The 17180-nt window shown below is 47.7% G+C and overlaps 1 protein-coding gene across 2 annotated transcripts in view; it reads left to right on the top strand.

Annotated features, from left to right (window-relative positions):
* The window catches only part of LOC116820551 (SITS-binding protein-like), a 76546-nt gene that overhangs the window by 44270 nt on the left and 15096 nt on the right, over positions 1-17180 (top strand). The window contains exons 8-9 of one of the 2 annotated variants that reach the window (XM_032773108.2): positions 4682-4803; positions 6656-6835. In XM_032773108.2, coding sequence (XP_032628999.1) covers positions 4682-4803; positions 6656-6835 — 302 coding nt within the window. The remainder of the gene's footprint in view (positions 1-4681; positions 4804-6655; positions 6836-17180) is intronic. The other variant, XM_032773111.2, reaches the window with a different exon arrangement.

Below are 17180 nucleotides of genomic sequence, written 5' to 3' on the forward strand. Positions count from 1 at the left end.
ATAAAATTGTATATATTTAGCTTGCTAGAGTGGTGTGCTGTAGCTGCATTTCTCTTTGACAAGACTTACAGAAACCTGGCATTGCTCTTAAAACATTCAAATCTAAAAAGAAAGAAGGCGAGAGAGAAAGTTAAAGATTTTCCTTCTTTTAGCAGGTGATTTATCTAGAACATTTGTCTGTAATTTAATCGCTATAGCCTGTGCACTGTGATACTCCAGCTGGAGTTACCACTGCATCACTTAATTAATTTTAATCCTCCATAACATGGACTGAACTAAATTATATTATATTTTATTTATTTATATATATATTATTTCAGCAGTCAGATGGTCAGTAACATTAACCTTTTCTTCCTTACCTGCACTCTCTGTCTGTCCCATTCAGTCAGAACCAATAGATCAGTTCATAGACCAACCAACTGTACTCATTTTGAAACTCTCTGGAAAACTTTTGTCTCCATTTAACCATCTGTGGTGGAATATGTGGGGTTAGATCCATAGCTGGTAGCAAGTCAGCACTGCTGCACTGACTTCAACAAAGCTAGGTCAGTTTACATGAGCTGAGGATCTGGTCTGTGGTGTCCTAAACCATGCTTGCTTCTATAGCTGTTATGAATTTCTTCTTTTTAAATACTATACAGTGGAAAATCCTTAAAGACTTACATATTACCCTTACAAGTAGAGAAGCCTGGAAAACTGGGATTTTTCTTACAACATTTTTTGCACGAAAAAAAATCCCCTTTAGAAATTTTCCCACTGGGAAATTCCAAAAATATGTGAGAGTGGGGTGTTTTTGTTTTTCACTTTCCCACACTTTCTTACTGTTTCTCAACTTTTTCCAGTAAGAGGGAAACACTTTTTTTCTTGTTTAAAACAATATTTTCATTTTTAAGTGTTTACACTTCAACACACTATTAGTTTTCCAACTGACAAAAGTCTGAAAACTATCAGAAAGTGGGAGGGAAAAGTAGGTTTTACCTGGTCATTTCAAAACCAAAAATTCTGAAAATCCAAAAAAAATAATAAAAACAATTGCCCCAACATTCTTTTGGAAAATGAAAAACTTAATCAAAACAGTTTCTGCCCCCCCCACCCACACAAACAAATATTTTTGACAAACACTATTTCCTGGGTTTTTTTTGAAAGAATTCAACCAGCTCTACTTACCAACATTGCATTATCTATTGTCCACAAAAATCTAGAATTTTTGTAAAAACAAAAGAATTAGTTTTTCTGCTGCAAGTACACAGGGCCAAGTCCTTAGCCTTAGTTATATGTAGTTCCATATAACTTGGATAAAAATTTACACTGTCTGAGGATCTGGTCCTGGTCTATCTATACAGTGTTGTCCTAGGGACTGCTCCCTTTCTAACCCGAGCTGGCATAAAAATGTCACCAGCTAAACCATAGCACAGAAGAGATTTGACCTCTCCACCTCATTAAGGCGTGAAGTCTACAGCACCCATTTTTCCTCAGTGAGGTGGGAAATGGGAAAGGCTTCAAAGTCTACCTGGGAAATTTAAATACTGCTAAATTTGGACACTATCGACTTCTGCTGGAATAGCTAGGTTGGTCAGGAGTGCGAAGCGTTGTGATGCCTGACTGACGTGTCTGTGTTGGCAAAAGCCCTGAGCGGAGGTGCAGTTAGGCTAGGAAAGCAGTGCTTTTACCATGTAGTTTATTTTGCTTGGGGTGCGGATGGGGAATTGGAATAAAATATACCAGAAAAAGCAGTATCCAGGGATAGCTTGCCAGTAAAGTGTACTATATAGTCCTGGCCCTTGAGGCAATGATAACCCGATCTGATAATGCCAGCTCCTTTCTCACTCCACCTTTCCTGTTGTTATAGCTGCTTCTTTCTTCCATATCTTGTTCCTCTTTGCTGTCTAAACTCACAGATAGGCCTGTCCCATTCATCCTCTAGTTTAAAGTTTTTCCCTTGGATTTGTTGAACTTCGGTTGAGCCATATTATTGGTCCTCATTCCATTCAGATGTCGCCCGACCCGTCATCTTTCAATATGCTGTATGCATTTTAGAGATCCCACCTCCAAATAAATAACTTCCTCCCACTTTCACTAATGTTTCAATCACACATTCAGAGTGATTTTCTTTCATTGTACCCCTAGTCAGCTAGCAACAAACCATAGAAAATTACAGTCAATGGGTTGGACCCTCCCTTTGTTTCGATGGAGTTATGCTCATTTACATTAATTGAGGACGTAACTTTACATTTAAAAGTCTGACATAGGCTGGGATTTTCAAAGGGCACTAAGGGAGCTAGGCACACAAGTCCCACTGAATTTCCATAGGAGTTGGGTGCTTAACTCACTTAGGCTGCCTGCTACACACTCTTCTCATATGCCTCTTCCTATGTCCAGTTTTCCCCCCCTTGATTGTGACTATGCGTTAGGAGCTTCCTATTAGCCCATGGTCAGACTTACATGGAAAAAAGGATGGTATTCTACATAAAATCCACCCAGGGTCCCAGCTCATTGTATGATCACATGACTTGTTAAAATGGAAGAGTTTTCAAATATTAAAAATCAATACTACAATCTTGCCACTTACTCAGTTTGAAGTCCTGATTTTCATTCCTGTTGGGTGTTTCTAAATGGAAAACATTAATCCCAGGTTAACAGAAGAAAAAGAACAATCTGGAAAAGAAGAAAACTCATATACTCTGTGAGCTTCCTGGTGACTGGGAGGCTCAGAGGATTGGAAAGAATATTCATGCCATTGTTACCTGTTCTATTGAGAGAGATGTGGGTCAAGCCTTTGCACCATATTTAAAAGCTATTGCATTTAGTACACCTTCTTCTGCAGCATGGGGCACGGGTCACTTGCTGGAGGAGTCTCTGCAGCTGAAGGTCTTCAAACCACAGTTTGAGGACTTCAGTAACTCAGACATATGTTAGGGGTTTGTTATAGAAGTGGATGGGTGAGATTCTGTGGCCTGCATTGTGCAGGAGGTCAGACTAGATGATCATAATGGTCCCTTCTGACCTTAAAGTCTATGAGTCTATGAGGTGAGTTTTAGCCATCTAGGAAGGGGAGGGGCTTGTGGTTAAGGCAGTGGCCTACACATCAAACTCCTGGTGTGACCTTGAGCAAGTCACTTAAATCTTTCTGTGCTTCAATTCCCCTTCTGTCAAAAGGCAATAACACATCCTTTGTCTATTGAGAATGAGTGTCTTGATGGGGAAAGAATCTATGTTTATGTACAGCACCTAGCACAATGGGTCACCATTCTCATTTGGGGACATTGGGTGTTACTGCAATACAAATAACAAATCATTACATAGTACTTCCTGTAAACAGGTAAGGATTATACTGTTGGGCTGATAGTGAACAACATTTTCTAAAGAGATTTAGGAACCTAAATCCCTTTGAAAGTCAACGGGATTTAGGATCCAAAATCACTGAGCTGCTTTTGAAAATTTTCCCCACTGTGAAATGCAACCTTTCACCTCTCCATCACTCATTTATTGCTTGCCCTGTTCACTATGACAACGTGTTACAGGTGGCAGCTGTTCTGTGTAATGAGTCAATGATTTCAGCCCTCTTCTCAGTGGGAAAGTATCCAAAACCATGACCCCTGACTCACATGCTTGTTTTCAGTCTGGCAGAGAGGCTAAGGATCAAATAGGCCTGAGGACTGAAGTACCTTCTTACCCCGCCAGAACAGGCTGAAATACATTGCAGGGCTGGGGCGGCAGGGGAAGCTGCTACTGCTTGTGCTGTGGATAAACTATGGACTTCTAGGGCTTTCTGTCTGGCACCTTGGAGCAACACAGATTCTGGGGTTAGAGCATCTCATTATAAGTGACTGCATATATAACACCGACAGACCCCAGTCTTTGGCGGGCAGGATCAAACCTGGGATTTCTGGAGCTAAATGCATGAGCCTCTACTGCAGAGGTCCCCAACCTTTCAGTGTGGCAGGCACCGGATGACTAGCCGCCGAGGAGCATGGTCGCTGAACAAGCAGCTGCTAAAATGCCGCCAAGAAGCGGCAACGCCAAGAAGCGTCGCCGCCGAAATGCCCAGAAGCAGTGTCATCGAGAGGCATTGCTGCCGAAATGCCGCCTAGAAGAAGCAGCATTTTGGCGGCAACGCTTCTTGATGTTGCCACTTCTCGGTGGCATTTTGGTGGCTGCTTGTCCAGTGGCTGCACTCCTCAGCGGTGAGGTGCTCCCTTGGCACCGTGGGCACTGCTCTACTGCATGAGCTAAAAGTCACATAGCTCTTAGCTAAGGCTGTAGCAGACTCATTAATCTCTAAGTGGTCTCAGTAAGTGCCACTAGAGGGCAGAGCCGTAACAAGGAATTTTTGCACCTGAGGCAAGGGCCAGCTCCAGGCTCTTCAGCGGCAGGTCCCTGAGTCCCTGTCAGAGGGAAAGAGCTGCCACTGAATTGCCGCCGCTGCTTCATTCATTCTTCGGTGATGGGACTCAGGGACCCACCACCGAGTTGCTGCCGAAGCAGCGGCAGCAGTAGAGCTGCCGCCAATTGCAGTAGAGCTGCGCCCCTCCACTTTGTGCGCCCAAGACAAGTGCCTCACTCGCCTCGCCCTTGTTACAGCACTGCTAGAGGGGACCGAACACCACACCCAGGAGGTGTGTGGGTTACACTGCCTGTACGCTTTTGATTTGCCTTTTCACAAACTCAATGTCCTGCACAGGAGGGACCCTGGCAAATGAGTTCCTGACAGAAGAAGAGCTGTATATTCGTTGGCTGCAGCTTGTGACGTTCCTTCCTGTGATGTCCTTCAGCACTCCGCCATGGGTCTGCTGTGATGACTGGGTACGTATTCTCACATACTATATCCGTGCGTGCTCCCTGATGCACACAGGACAGCTAAACCATCCTGTAGCACCTTTCATCCAAAGATCACAACAGAGCTTTATAATGCCCCCGTGAAGCCGGTATCACCATCTCCATTTTACAGGTGAACAAGCTGAGGCACAGAGATGTTTAAGGCCAAACGGTTTAAAATTTGGGTCCCTAAAATCTAAACCCATGTGTTCTAAATGGCAGAGTTTTTTGAAAAAGAAATCATTAATGCAAGCTTCCCTGCACCACCCTACCCCCCCGACACAATTTGAAGAATTTATTTTCATTTCTGTTCAGTGTTTCTAAATTGGAAACATTAAGTAATCCCAAAGTAACATGAACAAATAACAATCTTAAAAAGTCAGGCTCCTAAATCCATAGATTCTTAACAAGTGTGGGTGGATTTTCAATAATGCTGAGCCCCTTCAGCTCCCACTGAAATCAACAAACCTGGGCTCTGTCAGATCCGTGAAGGAAGTGACTTCCAGGACAAGTACTCTTCAGTGTGAACACCCTGCTTCTGGAATCCAGATGTTTATATCTGTTGGCTCAAGTGTTGGCTCAAGTGTTTCAGCTGTTCTAGAAAGCCAGGGCACTTCCTGTAATATAGTTCCTGTGGCTAAACTTGCTCAACAGGGGAGCAAGCTGCTTTCTGCCCCAGCTGTTGCTTCTGAGAGCAGTTCAGTATAAGACACATTACAGTTAACCAGTCTAGAAACCATAAAGATATGAACAACAAAGCAAGGTCCGTGTTCGAGAGAATGCCTTACCCGAAGGAGATAATGCCTTTTGGGCTACCAGTGCCACCTGAGATTCCAGGAGCAATTGGGTAACCTAAATCACCATCAATTTGTTCTCTAGTGTTTGTCGAAGTGGTGAATACCCCTGAACAGTAGGAAGCAAACCACACCTACTGGACTCACAACGTCCTTTTCCCAATTTACAGGCACTGCTTTCTTGTCTGGGTTAAGCTTTACCAGATCACTCTCATCCAACCCTCAATAACAACAAAGCAGTGAGAAGTGACACTCCCTGCCATCCAGGTTTGATGAAAGTGATACCTAGAGCTGTGTACTATCAACATACTGATGGCACCATTGCCTATGAAGTCATGCTATCTCTCCCAGCAGTTCCACACACACATAGAAGAAGAGTGGTGGTAGAACAGAACACTGCAGAGCTACGCTCCAGACTTTTCTTGAAGCAAATAAGGGCCTGGGAGAGAATGCACTTCTAGTGCTACCCAGTTTAAGAGAGAGGTCCATCACCCCTGAAGCGCTGACTTTCCACTAGGATGATTGCACTTCAGGAGAACACGTTGCCAAACATTCAGAAGCAGAAATGGCAGTCAGAGAAACAGGGTGTCCATCTGTATACACATCTCCCTGTTGCTTATGAAACAGCAAGTAACTAGAATAGAATCAAGCAGGCTGATCTCAGACATGGAGCTGGGGGAGACTATCGGGGGCAATGATTTGTGAAAATTCAGGCTGGGAGAATGAGTGCTTAAATCACACCGTCTACACTAGTAGCAGAAGGGTTAATCATTTATGGTTAGAAGAGATGAATCCAGAGGGAATGTTACCAATATACTCAGCTCCTAGTGGAGTTCATAGCTACAGCTATTATCAGTCTATCACAGCTGTTTGCACATGATTGTCTGCTGTGTCTATTGATCATTCCTCTAGAATTTACTGTGTCTGCTTTTCTGGGCAACTACTCTTTTCCTCCAGGAATACATAAGTAGGCTTAAAAGTCTCATTTGTCTGCTCTTATATTGCCATTTATTAAGTGAGAGAACATGCTGAATTCTTCTCCTCAGGTACTGAATCTCACTAGGCAATACATACAGAGGCATCAAGATTTTGTTGTCCCGCTCATTGTAAAATTCAGCAAGGAATGGCTCTCCTGGGGGTATCCCATCTTCCGGCCGCTGTGGTGGCTCAGCCCTAATGACCCAGTCACCTTCACCATAGATGACGAATACCTCATTGGAGACGAGGTAAGACACATAGAGATTTGGGTACTAATTACATGCGGCAACGTTTAAGATTATGATTAAGACCAGGTACTCCCTGATGCCCGCACTTCACTCCCAACCCATCTTCGTTAAATGCTCCAGATGAAATGGCATTCCTGGGTTAGAAACATAGGAACTGATCCAAAGCCCAGTGAAGTCAATGGAAAGACTCCCGTTGGCTTTAATGTGCTTTGGATTAGGCCCATAGACATTAAAGAGGGAAAAGACCAATTAAGTCATTGGCACTTATCCAAACCTGGAGGCTCAATGGAAGATTTTCCCCTATATTCTCTAGCGCTTTTTTTGGTCTAATTTGAAATGGCTCTAGTGAGTGAACTTCCAACACATCCCTGGGGAGGCTCTTCCACAGCCTATTGGCTTTTACTGCCAGTTGTTTCCTGATAGTCAACCTGATTTTTTTCTTCTGAGTTTCATTCCATTACTCCTAGTTATGGCCCCTTTGCCCACTCTAAACAACACTTTTCCTTCTTGACATTTATATTGTCCATATACTTGTACTCATGAACAGATCCCAGATTGTTATCTCTTCACCAAGCTAAGCATAGTTAGCTTTTAAAATCTTTCCTCATAAGTCAGAGGCTTCAGCCCCTTCATCATTTTTGTGGCACTTCTCTGAATTCCCTCCAATTGCCCTACCTTTGGAGAGCTTGGCAAAGACTACACAAGAATAATTTTGATTTATGGCATGTTCTCTGAAGTCTCCTCTAACTCCTGCAGCATCAGTATTTCACTATTGTGTTTACAACGCTTTGGCCAAGTAGCTGCCACTTATTGCACTGGTACAAAAGACAGAAATTTCCAACTGTCTGAAGAGCAATTTATAAACTTCATTCATCTCCTCTGCCCATTCATTTTCCTTAATGACCCGTACCAGTCCACTTGTGGAAAATCATTTGTTTCTTATTGTAGGATCCTCTATACATGTGCACTGGGTTGGTTGTGAGCACTAACAGAGGCCCTCCTGGTTGCTTTTGGGAGCAGGGCTGTGTGCTTGCTTATTGTTACAGGCATTCTCTGAAGCACTGAGCTATGGGCATCTGGTTTATTATTGTAAGGTTGGTCGGGTGTTTATTGACTCTTCTAATTTTGATGAAGAGCTGAGACTTTACAAAAAAAAGATGGAAACTTGGAAATCAAAATAAATATTAGGTGCAATGTTGGCCACTGGATGATGCCCTGATATCTATGTGTGTTTCCATTACTGAAAAGAGAGCACACAGGGTTGCAGTTTATAATGCATTTCTTGATTACTCATAGAAGATTCAGTTGTTTGTTTAATCGATTACTTTTTTCTTGCCAATTTTTCTGTTTTATTTCCTTGCCAAAGGCAGATGAGAGGCTAAAAGCTGAGAGCCAGGAATTCCTAAAATCAGATTCCAAACCTGTCACTGACTTTCTGTAGTCTTGGGCAAGTCACAGAACCTTTGTTTCAGTTTCCCCATTTGTAAAGTGAGGTAAATAATAATAATATTTAGACATTTCGGTGGCATTATTTAACATTTTTGAAAATGAAAAGCACGAAGTCAATTTTCAGCTAATCAAAATGCCGAAAAATTTCAGTTTGGGTTGAATGAAATGTTTTGTTGTGGCAAAATTAATTTTTTTTAAAATATTTTTAGTAAAAATTAGACAAAACTTTGAAGCAAAAAATGTTTAGAAATGAAAGCATAGAAACATCTTGATTTTAAAAAAAAATTTTTTGCAGCCAAAACAATTCAGTCAAACACATGAATTCGTGACACATTGTAGCCAAATATGCATTTTTCACTGGAAAAGAGGCATTCGCTAAAAATTTTTGCCCAAGTAGGGTCATGATATGAAGGAAAACTGAGATTGCCTGGTGTATAAACATAGGCTGAGGTCAGTGCCCTGATGAAGGCACTAAAGCCTGTAGATAAACAGACTGGTGAACACGCTTGAGGCTATTTTTGGCCCCCTAGTTGCTCATATATTGAGGAGTTATTCATACTATCTGAGCTAGAATATTTTAAATTACAATCCTCTAGATCCATAAGGCAATTTCATGTTAAATGAATGTTACCAGTTCTTCTTCGAGTGATTGCTCATATCCATTCCAGTTAGGTGTGCGCGTGCCGCGTGCACGTTCCTTGGAGAAACTTTTACCCTAGCAACACTCGTGGGTCGGCAGGGCGCCCCCTGGAGTGGCGCCACTATGGCGCCGGATATATACCCCAGCCGACCCGGCCATCCTTCAGTTCCTTTTTACCGCCTGTGTCGGTCGTTGGAATAGTGGAGTGCGGCTTAGCTGACCTCCACCTTCCCTAGCTACTCGTAGTTCTTCTTCTCGTTGTTGTATCCATAGTTGTTGTTAATTGTTCTTATATATAGTTAGATTTAGTTGTAGTTCATAATTTTTAGTTTGTTAGTTAGTACTTGTTAGCAGGGTTCGGGGAGTAGCCCCTTCCCTGCACCCGATGCCAGAGCTCATGCCTGGCTCACCGGGTTTCAAGCAGTGCTCGGCCTGTCACAGGCCGATGCCAACAGGATACCCCCACGACTCCTGTTTGAAGTGCCTCGGGGAATCGCACTTATCTGCTAAGTGCTCAATTTGCAAGGCTTTCAAGCCAAGAACTAAGAAGGAGCGGGACATCAAGTTAAAACAGCTCCTCATGGAAGCGGCCCTGACACCTTCACCTTCGGCACCGAGCACGAGACAGCCGGTGAGCAGAGGCACCCCTACTGCACCGGACCTCACCGGTATGCCTAAGGACTCCCGGCACCGGCCACCGCCGGCACCGAAATCGACTCCACACCGCTCCCTCTCCCCGAGGTCGAAGAAGGCAAAGACTCATGCTGCTCCGGCAACACCCATGTCGCAGCCAGAGACTGCGCCTAAGTCGGACCGCCCAGCACCGATACCTGCTGTGGCACCATCGACTCCGGCCCCACGAGGGCCATTGAGTCCGGCGCCTGACAGCTCCCCGGCACCTGCCGTGGTAGAGCTCACTTTGCTATCTACACCGGAGACATTTTCTGCGGCGAGAGACTTGATTGCCATCACTGATGCAGCACCGCTCCTACCCCCGGCACCGCCGGTGCGGGTACTCCAATCTATGGGTAAGCCGACCCTGACCAGACCGCCGTCTGTCAGCTTAGCGGACCGGCACCGCTCAAGGTCACGATCCTGCAGACGCTCCCGGTCGAGATGACGCTTCCGCTTTTGACGCTGCTCGCAGTCCCGGCACCGTTCCTCTCCACAGCACCGGTCGGACTCGCGGCACCAGTCAGTCTCTCGCTCTCCGACCCGCTACTTGCGGCACCGCTCTAGTTCCTGGCACCAACCCAGGCACCGTACCTCCCGGAGCCGATCACGCCGTAGGGACTCGAGATCCCGGTCGACCTCCTGGCACCGGTCTGGTCGCAGGTCCCGGTCTCATTCTCGGTACCACTCTGAGTACCGGCACCGGTCCTCGCGGACGAGGGGTGCAAGATCCATCAGGACTTTGGCTCCAGGTTTCTCTGCTCCTCTATGGCCGTCCAGACAGACGTCGGTATCCTCCCATGCGGACAGCTATTACGACCGGGACCGTGATAAGGAGGTGCCTACGGGGGTTTTCCAGGACGCCCGGTCTCAGGACATGAGACCTCAACAGTGGTCCTTTTGGACACCCTGGGCATACCATCAAGCCCAAGGTGCTCCTCTAGTCCAGACTCGCTCTGCTGCCTCAGAACATCGGGCACCAGAGGCCACCATTACCTGCCCCCCCCAGCTGAGTCGGAGAAGCAGACGACCCATCCTCCAGACTCCCTGGGACCGCTGGAGCAGGAACCGTCCCAGGAGCAAGAGGCCATCCAGGACCCTCTCATCCCTGGGGTATCATCCTCCTCTTCCCCGGATGAGGCTGTGGCAGGGACCTCATCATCAGGGCCCCCGCCGATAGATCTCAGGACCCATCAGGACCTCCTTCGCAGGGTGGCACTCAACATCAACCTCCCAGTGGAGGAAGTCCTGGAGGTCGAAGACCCCGTAGTGAGCATCCTGTCCACGGATGCCCCCACCAGGGTGGCACTGCCGTTTATTAAGACTGTCCAGGCCACTGCCGACACCCTATGGCAGTCCCCAGCCTCCATTCCCCCGACAGCAAAGGGCGTTGAGAGAAAGTACATGGTACCCTCTCGGAGGTATGAGTACTTATATGTTCATCCTCCTCCCTCATCATTAGTTGTCCAGTCGGTCAACGAAAGGGAACACCATGGCCAGCAGGCACCAGCCCCAAAATCCAAGGAGGCTAGGCGGATGGACCTCCTGGGTTGTAAAGTGTATTCAGCAGGGGCCTTACAGCTCCGAGTGGCCAACCAGCAGGCTCTATTGAGCCGATATAGCTATAACACCTGGGTGGAGGTAGGTAGGTTCACCGAACTACTGCCCCCTGACTCATGCCAGGAATTTGCCACGTTCCTGGAGGAAGGGAAGAAAGTGGTCAGAACCTCTCTCCAAGCCTCCCTAAATGCAGCTGACTTGGCAGCCAGAACTTTGGCCTCCGGCATCACCATGAGGCGTATCTCCTGGCTCCAGGTCTCTAACCTGCCTCCTGAGCTTCAATATACCATCCAGGACTTACCCTTTGATGGCAAGGGTTTGTTTTCAGAAAAGACTGACCCCAGGTTGCAGAGCTTGAAGGATAATAGGGTCATCATGCGCTTGTTGGGCATGCATACCCCCGTGACCCAACGTAGACCCTTCAGACCCCAACCTCACTGCCTGTACTTTACGCCTCGGCACAGACAGGACCTCAGTAGGAGGCGCGGGCAGGGTGGCCGTAGACACCAATCCGGTCCCCAAGGGTGCCAAAACCACGGGCCCTCAAAGGAACCACCGGGGCCTAAATCCAACTTTTGAAGGTGCGCCCGGGGACGGCGTACCAGTCTCAAGGCAGGATCCTTCCCCTCCTTTCTCCAACCGTCTCTCCTTCTTCCTCCCGGCGTGGTCCCAACTGACTTCAGATCTCTGGGTTCTATGCATGGTGAAGCAAGGATACCACCTCCAATTTGCTTCATCCCTGCCCTCCCACCCCCCAACCCAGTCCCTCTTCAGGGACCCCTCTCACGAGCAAGTCCTCTTACAAGAGGTACAGTCTCTCCTCGCCACGGGAGCCATAGAGGAGGTACCATTGGACGAGAGGGGGAAGGGGTTTTGCTCCAGCTATTTTCTGATTCCCAAGTCCAAGGGAGGCCTCAGGCCTATCCTAGACCTGCGAGGACTCAACAAATGGATGCTCAAGTTGAAGTTCAGCATGGTCTCCCTGGGAACTATTATGCCGTCCTTGGATCCTGGAGACTGGTATGCCGCCCTCGACATGAAGGACGCGTACTTCCACATTGCCATCTTTCCATCACACAGGAAGTACCTTCGCTTTATGGTCAACCACCAGCACTTCCAATTTACGGTCTTCCCCTTCGGCCTCTTCACGGCCCCAAGGGTGTTCACGAAGTGCATGGCCGTCGTCGCCGCCCACCTCCGCCGGCAACAGATACATGTGTTCCCGTATCTGGACGACTGGCTCATCAAGGGGACCTCCCAGACTCAGGTCCGACAGCATGTCAGCATGATCACGGACCTATTCTCCCGGTTGGGGCTGCTCCTCAACGCTGAGAAATCCACTCTGGTCCCCACGCAAAGGCTGACTTATAGGAGGCAATCGCCTGGACCACTCAAGCCATGGCCTACCTCCCTCACCCCCACTTCGACGATCGTATCGATCATTCGAGGTCTGAGGCCTCCCCAATCACCTCGGCTCGCACTAACCTCGGCTTACTGGGACATATGGCCGCATATTATCATGACCATGTGCCAGGCGCCGCATGCGGACCCTTCAACGTGCTCCATCATCTTCAGCCTGGGCAGCGGACCCTATAGACTCTGTCGATTCTCCCGGCCCTGCGGCTCCCTTGATTGTTGGCTAAACTCCATCCTGTATGCGCAGATCCCATTCCATTCCACGCGCCTTCGCTGCCTTAACGACGGATGATGTCATCCCTCGTAGGGCTCATCTGCTCACCTCGTACCCAGCCTTTGGTCCTGCAGGACGACGCTCCACATAAACTCGGGTATTTGAAGCAGTTCCGTCTCACGTGTCAGGAATTCAGCAACATCTTCACGCTAAAACACGCCATTATTATATCAACAAACAGGGGACCGCGTTTTCCCCTGTGTAAGAGCCATTTGACTCTGGCTTCTGTTGCCCACTCAATAGACCTGGTGCGTCCTTTCTCCGGTGGAGGTTCAAATGCTCTTTTTTTTGGGTTTTTTTTTTTTGGGTGTGTTTTGGTTCGGGTTATTGGAGTTGGTCTTGGGTTTTTGTGGTTTTTTTTTATGACGGATCGGGCTGAGCGCATCCTTCCTCTGTCAGAATGGGGGATCAATAAGACCATGACGTCTCAATCGGATCTTTCCGAGGTGGGGATTTCCCTCATGGAATCTTGTTCGCCGCCGCTCAATTCAGGAATATGCAGGAGTTCTGCTCCTTTCAGGTCTCTCTCCGGGGCGATCAGATGCATCCTCCTGTCGTGGATGCACACCTCCTATACGCCTTCCACCGTTCCCTTTGCAAGGTCGGAACTCCGCAGGGATAAAGTGCATCGATCTGATGCCCTGTGTGCCCCACAAGCCACTGGTACACCACCCTGCTAGATCTGTCTATGGGCCACTGACCATAGCCACGCCCGTCTTCTTCAGAACCTGGATCACGACAGAAGACGCTAACTCGGCAGGATCCTTCGCAACCCATTACCTGCAAGCGCCCGTTCACCTGGACTTTGTGCGCTCGACAATGTGGCAAACACAAGCGGAGTTACGCTGTCCGCTCGGATACAGACTTTCTCCTCAAGCGGAAGTTCCACTCGCCTCTACATCTGCCAAAGTGAAACGCTTCTACTTGTGGGCTGCAACACGCAGACTTACTCCTCGAGGCCTCGAATTCCCAGTGCCTGACTACCTCTCGTACCTACACACAGGCCTGCGACATCCTCTCTGAAGTGCACTTGTGCGCTTCTCACTTTCTCCAGGCGAGGGTGGTCACTCCGTGTTCTCCCACCCCTGCGTCTCGTTCACTAAGCTTATACGCCCTCTATCCCTGTACTTGCCTCCCCCTTCCTTGATCCTTATTTACTCCTAATCAGACTAATCCGACCACCTTTTACCACTAGCAAACATGCTCCTCCTGACCTGTCGTGGAAACAGTCTTCCTGTGGCCATTACATCGGCCAGAGCTCCCAACTTCGACCACTTTCCATGGTGACCCGCCGTACACTTCCTTTCATAAGACAACTACAGTCTTGCCGACCTATCCGCTTCCTCCTCTAAGTAGTTCACCTTCCATGACCAACCAACACGTCTCCCCGTCTTCTTTCCGAAGCTCCACTCTTCCGACGGCAGCAAGCAGCTACACTCCCTTAGATGTGCGCAGAGCGCTGCTTTGTCTATACTTGACGGACAAAACCCTTCCAGAAGTGCTCCCACTTTACTGCAGGTCGCAAACGATTGAAAGTCTACAATCTCTCTCCAGAGGATATCTCTTGGGGAACAGCATTCATCCAACTATCTATGACCATAGCCTATGTCCCTCGTCCATCTCACCCCATTCAACCAGAGTCAAGCTTCATCAGCTGCTCCTGGACCACGTCTCTACCAGGAGACTTAGTGTGCAGCGACCTGTCATCGTCCACACCTTTGCTCGCATCTAATCTTCTCGGTCCAACGTCTAGAGACAATGCACCTTTGCGCGCACTGTTCTGCATGCTGTCGCATCTCACTCGACCCCTCCGCCTAGGTAAGCTGGCAAATCACCTAACTGAATAGTAATATGTAGCAATCACTCGAAAGAAAAGTGCTTAATCACCTTGTAACTGTTGTCCTTTCGAGATGTGTTGCTATATCCATTCCAAAACCCACCCTCCTTCCCACTTGCAGGTAGCAGGCAAGAAGGAACTGAAGGGTGGCCGGGTCGGCTGGGGTATATATCCGGCGCCATAGCGGCGCCACTCCAGGGGGCACCCAGCCGACCTGCCGAGTGTTGCTAGGGTAAAAGTTTCTCCGATGAACGTGCACGCGGCGCGCACACACCTAACTGGAATGGATATGAGCAACACATCTCAAAGAACAACAGTTACAAATGTGAGTAACCGTCTTTTACCATTTAACAAGATAGTTGCAGCACATTAAAGAGCAATTAACATTCTTATTCATTTTCCAGTAGAGTTTCAAACTCAGTTGATAATATACCTCTACCCCAATATAACACGGTCTCCAGGAGACAACAAAATCTCACCTCGTCATAGGTAAGACCGTGTTATATCAAACTTGTTTTGCCCCCCCCCCTTCCTTGTTCCCTGACCTTCCCCTCCAGAGATGGCCATCCCTAATCACCCCCAGGACTCCACCCGCTACCCAACCCCCCGTCCCCTGACTACTCTGACCCCATCCACACACACACACACACCAACAGGCACTCACCGGCAGTGGTGGGAACCGGAGCAGCCCGGCCCCAGTCCGTGGCACACTGCTTCCCGCCGTCAGTGAGTGTGGGGAGGTTGGGGAAAGGATGCCCCCTTACACTCACCTGAGGCAGGAAGTAGAGCGACACAGCCCCAGCCCACTCCGCTTTCCTTGCCCCATCCCCAGCTGTGTCGCTGGGGGGCAACTGGGGAAAGGTCCTGCACTCTCCTGCAGCAGGAAGTGGAGCGCCACAGCTGGGAGTTGGTGGAGGGGAGCTGGCTGGGGCTGGGTTGCTCCACTTCCCACCATCAGTGAGGGCGGGGAGGTTGGGAAAAGGACGCCCCCCACATTCACCTGCGGTGGGAAGTGAAGCACTGTGGCTGGGAGATGGTGGAGTGGAGTGGGCTAGGGCCGGGCTGCTCCGCCTCCACCGCTGCTGGTGAGTGCAGGGGGATCCCTTTCCCCAAGCCCCCTCCCCCAAGTGACACAGCTGGGGCTGGGGTGAGGGAAGTGGAGCAGGCTGCTCCTGGCCCCTCGCTAATCCTCCAGGCCACCCTGGGACTGTGAGGCCCCCGAAAGTGTCCTCCCACAGCTCCTGCCTCATAGACCCTGGGGGGAGGGAAAGAGCCCTTGACCACCCCCGAGACCCTCTACCCCTTATCAAACCCCTCAGCCCCAGCCTGGCCCAGCACTCTTAACACGCTGCTCAGGGCAGAGTGTCAGAGCTTTACGCATTGTATGTGAACCCATGTTATATCGGGGTAAAGGTGTACCTAATTAAGTTGCTTGGAGCTTTTTTTATTTGTTCAGACAGATTAATTTAAATGTCTAAATATTTTTGTGAATTTGGAATATTCACACATTGATCTTGGCTTTTATAGCTTTGAGTTTATTGACTATCTGCCTCCGCAGATTTATCTCTTTCATTGCATTAAGCCTCACTAAGTGTTCACTTTAGCATATACATGGTGTGAAATTCAGCATCTAGTTACGGCCTTATTAAATCTAAAATGTATGCTCAAAGAGCAATTGATGACTCATTTAAAACGTTGAAAATCTTTCTAATATATATCTGCTTTCGTATTATATATCTTCTTTATCTCTTCTCTAACTCTTGATTACTAGAAAAATTGCATAAAAACCAAGGATCATGGTGCTTTAAGATTTCATTTGCAGTTTATTCCCTGAAGTCATAATCTTCTGTTTGGGACATCACGTTCATTTCCACAGCAGTGCATAGTGATGTTACAAACAGAGAATGATGATTTCAGTTTCAAAACCAATCCAGAATACAACACCATGTGTCAGTTCCTTGGTAAAGTTTTGCCAAAAGTAGCTTTGATTTGAGGTTTTTAAGATAGGCAGTGGACATTTTAAAGCCTGATTTTTAGAAGTGAATTTCATTCTGGAGACTGTCAGTCATCTGGGTCTTTTCAGAAGTGACTAAAGATTTGGGGTGCTTTGGTTTTGGGTACCTAGCTTGTAGCCTGATCTATGGATTGTGTTTTAATTATATTGATTACTTAGGAATTCCCAGGTATCACTCTGAGGTTCGACAGGTTCTTGTCCCAAGATTGGGCACAGTATTATTAAAATTACTGTTCATTTGGGAACCCTGATGTGCACAGCTGCAACACTCACACTTTAGGAACCTTCTGTCTTTGTAATAGTTTATTAATACATTTAGCAAAGTCAGGAGCATGCTAACCCAGCAAGGTAGATGGAGATATAGAGAATGTATATCTGAACAGACATATACTCACACCATCCCTTGCAGGGCAACCTGAAATGTTAAGCATTATCTTCCTTACCACCATCACCTTCCTCCTCCTCCTCACCAGTGGCCATCAT

Source organism: Chelonoidis abingdonii, chromosome 4, assembly GCF_003597395.2.
Source record: "Chelonoidis abingdonii isolate Lonesome George chromosome 4, CheloAbing_2.0, whole genome shotgun sequence".
Lineage (NCBI taxonomy): Eukaryota > Metazoa > Chordata > Testudines > Testudinidae > Chelonoidis > Chelonoidis abingdonii.